At 50.2% G+C, this 9,453-nt stretch overlaps 1 protein-coding gene across 1 annotated transcript in view; it reads right to left on the bottom strand.

The window, feature by feature from the left end:
* Positions 1–9,453, bottom strand: part of AMDHD2 (amidohydrolase domain containing 2) — a 25,575-nt gene that overhangs the window by 6,126 nt on the left and 9,996 nt on the right. The window contains 4 exon segments of the mRNA XM_015425118.1: positions 1,230–1,341; positions 3,167–3,311; positions 5,566–5,654; positions 7,949–8,161. Coding sequence (XP_015280604.1) covers positions 1,230–1,341; positions 3,167–3,311; positions 5,566–5,654; positions 7,949–8,161 — 559 coding nt within the window.

Here is a 9,453-nt window from a genome sequence, read left to right as displayed (position 1 = left end):
GTCTTGTATATTAATAAACTTTTAGAAGCGGCGGGAGTAGATAAATTGACTATGGAAATGAGAGGCACGAAGAAATGGACATATCAAAAAACCTGGAAAAGACTATATGATTGGTATAATGTGAATGGAGTCAAAGACTAAGCCGATATGGTAATAATAATATCTGAGTATGTAGTAATATATAATAATGGAACTAGAGAATACTATTAGAGAATAATGAAGCGATGGATTAGGTGTAGTAACAAACTGTAACAAGTCTCTTGGTTTATATGTTGTTTGTTGTAGTTGTTTATGTCTTTGTTTAGGAGTATAAGAAAACAATAAATGTGTACCCTCGGGTACTTAAAAAAGAAAAGAAAAGAGAATAGTTCTACATGGTCTACCCCTCCCCAAGGACAAAATCCCAGACTTCTCCCCTGCCCCAGGCTGTCGAGAGCAGGGCACACAGCAAACAGTAATCCAGTCTCACGTTAAGGAGCTGGCTGATGTACTCACAAGGGTCTCATTGAATGGATGCCTAAGATCTGTGGGTCATAGGCATGGGCCATAGACAGACCTAGACAACAGACCTCGGGGTTGTTTCTCTATCCTAATTTTGTACCTGTGACTTGGGGGAGGCATTGAATGGCAGTGTTGCATGCCTGGAAGGGGGGCAGCAGTGGACTGACAGTTAGGAACCACTGCTGCAGCACCTGTTCATGGCCAGTGGTGTAACAGGTCCTGGAAGGTTGAATTTCTCCTCCCAAAGGGATCAGCTTCACTCCGACTGGACAGGGTTAATCCCTCACACAGGCCATCCTGGCATTTTGAAACCAACCTCCTTCCATTCCCATTTCCTTGTGGTATAGTGGTTAGGTTACGGAGTCCAACTAGGATCGGAGACAACCAGGTTCAAATCCTCACCCTGCCACAGGAGCTTGCTGGGTGACCTGGGGTCAGTCACACACTACCCTAAACTGTCTCAAAGGGTTGTCATGAGGATAAAACGGAGGACAGGAGAACAGAACAGTGTAAGCCACTCTGAGTCCTGATTGGGAAGAAAGATGAGGTACAAATGGAAGTCAATTAAGAAATAAACCTCTCACCTGTCCAGCCTTCCAAGTTGGAACCTGACCTCTATTTACATACCATGCTGGTCACCAGGACTGTGTATTGAATTTTAATTGATGCAAGAGACTCCTCCCCCCCTGAAAACTGGGATGTCGATAAAATTAAACATCACGGGGCACTCACCTGCAATGTAAGAGTTGAGCCCATCCATCTCAACCACCTGCTGGCCCAGCGTGTGTCTGCCTGGAGCAAGACCCATCCCAGCAATGGCGTCCGTGACCAAGACCAGCCCTAAAGGAGACACAGCCGGCTCTAGTTCACTCCACTCTGGCCACACAAGTGACTCCTCCCTCCTGATCCCACCTCTGGAAAACCAGGTCAGCCAGAGATCCTTTTTTCACAGGGAAATGCCATCCTAACCTCCACATTAGCCGACTAAGCTTGGTGTAGGAGAGCCAGTTTGGTGTAGTGGTTAAGTGTGCGGACTCTAATCTGGGAGAACCCGGTTTGATTCCCCACTCCTCCACTTGCACCTGCTGATGTGACCTTGGGTCCGTCACAAGCTCTGGCGCAGCTGTCCTTGAAAAAGAGCAGTTTGTGTCAGAGTTCTCTCAGCCCCACCCACCTCACAGGGTGTCTGTTGTGGGGAGGGGGAGGGAAAGGAGTTTGTAAGCTGCTCTGAGACTCCAAGTGAGGGGTGGGGTATAAATCCAATCTCTTCTCCTTCTTCTTCTTTTCATGACACCTTTTGTCTGAAACTCAGCAAAGAACTCTGGGACAGCCTCACACGCTCCTCGGTCTCAGAAGAAAAATACAGAGTTGATCCTCAATTTGTGGAGTGTCCAAATAGTTTAGATCCTCAGGGTGCCATGAAAATCCACAGGTGAACACTGGACAGACACTCTAGGCCACCTCACAGGGTTGTTTATTAATTTTTTGTATCTTTTATGTATGTACTCCAGTTGTGCTACACTTTTCTCCCCAATGGGGATCCAAAGCGGATGGCAGCACTCTCCCCTCCTCCATTTTACCCTCACAACAACCCTGCGAGGGAGGTTTGTCTGAGAGAGAGTGACTGGCCCAAGCCACCCAGCAACCTTCCATGGTAGAGTGAAGATTCGAACCTGGGTCCCCCAGATCCTAGCCCAACACTCTATCCACTGCATCACACTGCCCTTAACGTTTTGGACACCCTGCGCCGCCCTCACTAAACAAAGGAGTCTTCCTCTGCCCCTTTGGTTTGGGAACTCTCAGTCTGAACCAGCAACAAATCCATTCCCCGTTCGTGCAGCCCCTCTGTGCCGACCCAACAAGGCTCCCTGCAACCTTTTAAGAGGGAGACCCGGCCCCCACCTGCCTTACCATCTTTCAGGCACCAGGCCAAAGACGTCTTCTGACCCAGGCATTTATCTAAGGGGTTTTGTTAGCTGTTCTGTGGTCTTCTCCTGATCTGAGGACTGTTGCTCAGCATTGCTCAGCTCACGAGATTGAAAGCCTAAGAAAAAATCTCTTCAACTCCGAGAAGCCTGTAATGGGCCGTTCCGGCCAGGCGGTGGCAGTGCGGCGCTGCAAGACCTGGAGAAGCTGACGTCATCTAGCCAAGCCGAAGTGAATATGCCGACGGAATACGTCTGACCCTGCAGCTGAGCAAACCCTCGCCGACTGTGAATGTGTGTGATTTAAAAAGATATATGTTGTTCTCCCTTACCCCATAAATCATTGTTAGTCCCGCGTGAATGAGTAACTGTAAATCGCTCAGAGCCAGCAAGCTCTGCAGGATTGAGCGATTAATAAATTGAAAGATTATTAGTATTGTATCAGCAGCGTCTGCAGCTGGCTCAGTGGATTTGCTTCATGCTCGTTTTTATGGCCTGGCTTGTTTTTATACTGATAATTCATGTGGTTGTTTTTATGGTTTACAATATTTTTATTTTGGAGATTCTTACACCTCTCCGAAGTCCTGCTTGAGGAGGCTTATAAAAACACCACTAAAAACCATTGTGAATTATCCATCTAAGAACCACAAATAACAAGTGAGCTGTCTCAAGCTGTGCTTCGGAGAGGTGGCATAACCCCCCCCCCCGAATAAACTAACCCCGTGCCAATGGTGACGCACCTTTGGGGTGGGCCCGATGTGCGATCCGCAGAGCAGCAGGGTTGGTGTGGATCCCGTCTGATATCATGCCATAGAAAACCTGCCGGGCTGGGGGGATTTGGTCACTTGTGAGAAGCCCCACAATCCCAGGATCTCGATGGTGGAACTGTGAAAGAAAGAAAGAAAGTGTTGTCCGACACTGTGGCCCAAAGGGTAGCGCCAAGCCAAATGGGACAACAAAGAAGCAGCAGCAGCTGGTTTTTATACCCCGCCCTTCACTACCCAAAGGAGTGTCAGAGCAGCTCACAATCTCCTTCCCTTCCTCTCCTTCAGAGCCAGTTTGGTGGAGTGGTTAAGTGTGCGGAGTCTAATCTGGGAGAACCGGGTTTGATTCCCCACTCCTCCACTTGCACCTGCTGATGTGACCTTGGGTCAGTCACAAGCTCTGGCACAGCTGTCCTTGAAAAAGAGCAGTTTGTGTCAGAGTTCTCTCAGCCCCACCCACCTCACAGGGTGTCTGTTGTGGGGAGGGGAAGGGAAAGGAGTTTGTAAGCCGCTCTGAGACTCCAAGTGAAGGGTCCTCCTCACAACAGACACCCTGTGAGGTAGGTGGGGCTGAGAGAGTTCTGAGAGAACTGTGACCAGCGTTCCCACTAAGCTGAGTTAGTGTGAGCTAGCTCACCGTTTTTTAGCCTCCGGCTCACACATTTTTGTCTTGGCTCAGGAAGGAGGGCTCCAGAGCAAACTAATTTACGCAGTAGCCAATTTGCTTGCTCACAACCTTAATGCCAGTAGCTCACAAAGTAGAATTTCACAAGACTCCACAGCTTGGAGGGAGCATTGACTGTGATTCGCCCAAAGTCACCCAGCAGTCTCCATGTGGAGGAGGAGTGGGGGAATCAAGCTTGGTTCTCCAGATCAGAGTCCGCTGCTCTTAACCATGACACCAAGCTGGCTCTCAGGAGACGAGGAGGGGAGTGGCGGGGGAAGACAGCCGGAGGAATCCATATGGCTGCCAACAGACCAAAAGCTAGAGAATACTTATTCGATGAGTGTTACCCCACATTTTACCCATATTGTGGGACACACAAGGCCACAATGATACAACAAAATCAGGGCTCTTTTTGTAGCAGGAACTCCTTTGCATATTAGGCCACACACCCCTAATGTAGCCAATCCTCCAAGAGCTTACAGAGCTCTTCTTACAGGAGCTACTGTAAACTCTTGGAGGATTGGCTACATTAGGGGTGTGTCCCAGGGCTCTTTTTGTAGCAGGAACTCCTTTGCATATTAGGCCACACACCCCTAATGTAGCCAATCCTCCAAGAGCTTACAGAGCTCTCCTTACAGGAGCTACTGTAAGCTCTTGGAGGATTGGCTACATTAGGGGTGTGTCGCTTAATAGGCAAAGGAGTTCCTGCTACAAAAAGAGCCGTGCTTTATCTTAAATCCAGCTGGTCCTGAATAAATAAAACATCTCTGGCAGGGCAAGTCTCAGTCCTTCCCCTGGAGCGCTGCAGGTATCGGGGCGGGTGGGTCTTACCCAGCTTGGCTGGAACACGTTCTCTCCCCTCTGGAAGCAGCAGCAGGGCCTGACTACTTCTAATCTACCCTGAGAGCCAGCACTGCCCAGTGGTTACAGTGTCGGACCAGGATCTGGCAGACAGGGGTTCAAATCCCCACCCTGCCACAGAAGCCCTGTGGGTGTCCTTGGGCCGGTCACTCTCAGCCTCACCTACCTCACAGGGATGTTGTGAGGACAAAATGGAGGAGAGGGGAATGTTGTTGCGAGCTGATCTGGGTTTCCCCAGTAGAGATAAAACAAACATCTAAATACGATCAAAACGCAGCAACTTCATAGTCGCACAGAGTCTGCACCAGCGAGCTAATCCTGCGTGAAGGTCACCGAAATTTTGATTCCAAATCAGACCAGTTCCCAGTTGCTTCCTTGTTTTGCGTGCTTTATTCTGTGTTCTGCTGACCACAGGAAGAGGCAAGGAGCTCGCTTATCCAAGGCCCAGACACCAATGCTCCCTCTAAGCTGCGGATTCTTGTGAGCAAAAATTCAACTTTGTGAGCAACCGGCATTACAGTTGTGAGCAAGTGACTTGGCTGCTGCATAAATCAGTTTGCTCTGGAGCCCTATCCTTCCTGAGCTGAGACAAAAATGTGTGGGCTGGAGGCTAAAAAACCGTGAGCTGGCTCACACTAACTCGGCTTAGAGGGAACACTGCCAGACACCCTGTCTCTCCAACAGTAGCACTGCCTTCTGGGAATCCAGAAGGCTTTGTCCATATATCTTGTCTTGGAGCCATGTGGACTAGAAACTTACATTTTTTAAAACGAACACAAAAAATGGTGGAGTGGAGATTCTCAGAATTCAGGCTGTGGAGCAAGATGCTGGGCTTGACACTACTTACAGGTAGCATGGCGTTGAAGAGGTGAGTGATGAAGGTCGCCCCTCGCCGAACAGCTTCTTCAGCCTGAGACAAATTGGCCATGGAGTGACCTAGGAACACAGAGGACTAGCTACATGAAGACATCAGATCCTTCTGTGGGCTGGGAGGCCACCTACATATTGAGAGGCTCTCCGTGGGCAAAGGACTGGCACGGAGGCATCAAATTCAGCCAGTTTCCCAACTGACTAAGACCCAGGGGTCATTTCCTGCAGGAGCGCACAGGAGCGGAGCTCCGGCAGTAAAAAGCCCAGGGGCCGGGCACATGCAACAAGCCCCGCCCCCTGCTCCCAGCAGCCCCGGGTCACAAGGACCAAGAAGCAGCCAGGTAAGTTGCAGAGCCTCCCCCCCCAGATAGCAATCCAAAACAGTCCAGTGGCACCTTTAAGGCCAAGTTTTATTCAGGTACAAGCTCTCCCTCCTCTGTGAGGGCAGATCTGCACGTCCTGTCCCCCCCAATAGCTAGCAATCCAAAACAGTCCAGTGGAGCCTGAGCGGTGGGTGTTGCCTTCTGACACACTCCCGGTGATGTCAGGGGGTGTGGCATATAAGTTATGCTAATAGGTTATGCTAATGAGTTATGCTAATGAGCTCCGGCACCTCTTTTTCTACAAAATGACCCCTGCTAAGACCCACCCACCCCTCAACCAGTGTTCCCTCTAAGCTGAGTTAGTGTGAGCTAGCACACAGTTTTTTAGCCTCCGGCTCGCACATTTTTGTCTCAGCTCAGGAAGGACGGGCTCCAGAGCACACTAATTTATGTGGTAGCCAAATAGCTCGCTCACAACTTTAATGCCAGTAGCTCACAGAGTAGAATTTTTGCTCACAGGACTCCACAGCTTAGAGGGAACACTGCGGCCTCAACTGCTTCTCTTTGGCCAGGGAAAGACTGAAAAGGGACTTTCCAACCATCTCCTCCTGGCAGCCCTGAGGTGGGGACAGCCCTGCCCAAAGGGCTTTCTTGACGCACCTCAGCTGCTCGTTTTTATATCGGAACTGAGGAAAAGGGACCCAGCAGCTAAGGCCACTAATGCGAGAAAGCACGAACCCCTCCTGTTTTTTAAGAGAAGGATGGTCCAGAGGTCTGCAACGGAGCCTGCCCACTCAGGAGACAGGTGCCAAGAGAGAAGTGAAGAATAACAGACCTGCATTTGGGGGACATGCAACTTTTCAACCGGGAGCAATCCCCCCTCAAGATGCCACATGCCCCACAGAAAAACAGCATGGAGAAGGCACACTTGATGCTGAGCGAAGGGACCGCTGTGACATCGGCCGCTAGCAGCCCAGTTCCCTCCCGCTCTCCCCTCTTCCTCATTTGCATGTTTGAAATTTCCAAAAGGGAAACATTTGAGTATTTAGAAACATTTCCTAATCAGCCATGGGTATGGCCTAGACCGTCTAGCTGCGGTGGCTCAAGTGGTTAAGACGCTGAACTGCACGCTGTGGAAGGTCGGTAGTTCAGCAGTTTGAGACCCGAGTGTGCTGCATGGCGGAGTGAGCTCCCGTCTCTAGTTCCAGCTCTTGCCAACCTAGCAATTCGAAAGCAAGAAACTGCAAGTAGATAAATAGGTACCGTTTTGGTGGGAAGGTAACAGCGTTCTGTGCGCCTTGGTGTTTAGTCATGCCGGCCACGTGACCACGGAAACGTCTTCGGACAGCGCTGACTCTTCGGCTTTGAAACGGAGATGAGCACCGCAACCCTAGAGTTGGATTCGACTGGCTTTCGAGCAAGGGAAACCTTTACCTTTACTATGGCCTAGACCAGTGATGGCGAACCTTTTAGAGACCGCATGCCCAAACTGCGACCCAAAACCCACTTATTGATCGCAAAGTGCCAACATGGCAATTTAACCTGAATACTGAGGTTTTCGTTTAGAAAAAAGAACTCATACGTTAACATAAGATGATCCAAACAAAGTAAGGAAAGCAATCCCAAATGCTTTCATTTCCTTAAAATTATTTGGCAGAGAATTCCACACTTTAATGGTGGTCTGGGCCTGGCTGGGGCAATGGCACGCGTGCCCACCACAGAGAAGGCTCTGAGTGCCGCCTCTGGCACGCGTGCCATAGGTTCGCCACCGCTGGCCTAGACTGAAAAGCCTAGAATACTCTGGGAGGGCAGGATCCTGTTTTCTGGATCTGAGGGAAACCAATTGAGGACGAAAGCCTGCCCAGAAATATACACGTCTGCAAAAACTGGTTGGCACTCCACTCACCGGACCAAATCTACTCTGGATGTGTCCTAGGATGGTTACTACGGGCATCTTCCGGTTAAGGCAGCATTAGTCTTCAAGGGCCCTGGTTGCAAGAGCCCCCAAACCTCACCCCATGCAAGCATGACTGTTACCTAGTGACACACAGATGCCCCGCTTGGTCAGTTCCTGGATCACTTCGCCGCTCCCCTTTAGCTCTGGCGCCAGGGTGACGATGCAGACGCCCTCCAGGGAGCCGTAGGTAGCAAGCAGGTCCTGGAAGGGTTCCCTTTCAAAGGTGCGAAGGCACTGCACAGGATGAGCCCCTCTCTTCTCCTTGCTGATGAACGGACCCTCCAGGTGGACCCCTGCCCCAAGATGGAGGAAAAGGGTACGTGACGCCAGACCACAGGGCCATCACGCTTGTTCTCCCATCTGGCATTGCAAGATGTCGGCTACAGATAGGTCCTGAGATCCACTGAGTGGAGATGCTGGGGACAAAAGCCGGAACCTTCTGCAGGCAAAGCAGAGACTCTGCCACTGAGCCACACACACACAAATACTGCCGGAGGACCTAAGATCAGGTCGCCCCCCTGCCCTCCTGTAGCCAAACCAACACAGATGATTTATTTTGTGGGTCTCCACGCCTTTTCTCCTTCTTTACATTCATTCCCTTCCAGTGTCCTCTTCCTCAGTAAAAATGTCCAAAAAACCCTATTTTTGGGCAGGAATTTTTTTTGGAATGCACAGGAACGGAGTTCCGGCTGGCTCCTGAGTTGGCCACGCCCAGCAGGAACTCATTAGCATAATAGGCCACACCCAACAGCAGAAACGCATTAGGATTGGCTACATTAGGGGTGTGTGGCCTAACATGCAAAGGAGTCCCTGCTACAAAAAAAGCCCCTGGGTTTTGACAACAAACAAGGTAAACAGAATAAGAAGCAAAAGGTGGGTGTGGCTGGATGACCACACTTCTGGTAACATGGGGGTGCGGCCTAATGTGCTAATGAGCTGTGCTGTCAGGGGTGTGGCCCAATATGCTAATGAGTTCCTGCTGTTGGGTGTGGCCTATTATGCTAATGAGGTCCTGCTGGGCTTTTTCTACAAAAAGAGCCCTGAAAAACCCCAACTGATTTCCAAATGTGTTGTCGAAGGCTTTCATGGCTGGAGTTCATTAGCTGTTGTAGGTTTTCCTCTGAGGATTACCTCTGAGGACGCCAGCCACAGCTGCTGGAGAAACGTCAGGTCCTACAATGCCAAGACCACGGTCGTACAGCCTGGAAAAATCTACAACAGCTAATGATTTCCAAATAGTTACCAAACGCTTCCACCATATGCATTCCAAGGAAGAAACCATACGAGAGGACCAGTGTTCCCTCTAAGCTGAGTTAGTGTGAGCTAGCTCACAGATGTTTAGCCTCCAGCTCACACATTTTCGTCTGAGCTCAGGAAGGAGGGCTCCAGAGCAAACTAATCTATGCAGTAGTAGCCAAATCCTTCACTCACATCTTTAATGCCATTAGCTCACAAAATAGAATTTTTGCTCACAAGACCCCACAGCTTAGAGGGAACATTGGAGAGGACCCCGCCACATGGTCGCAAGCAGAGCAGCTGCAGGTGCTGCTAGGCAGGTCCAGGGCATGGAGACGGTGTTGCTCTG

This window comes from Gekko japonicus, unplaced genomic scaffold, assembly GCF_001447785.1.
Source record: "Gekko japonicus isolate JY-2015 unplaced genomic scaffold, Gekko_japonicus_V1.1 scaffold3512, whole genome shotgun sequence".
NCBI classification, from domain to species: Eukaryota; Metazoa; Chordata; class Lepidosauria; order Squamata; family Gekkonidae; genus Gekko; species Gekko japonicus.
This window is presented reverse-complemented; position numbering and strand designations above follow the sequence as displayed.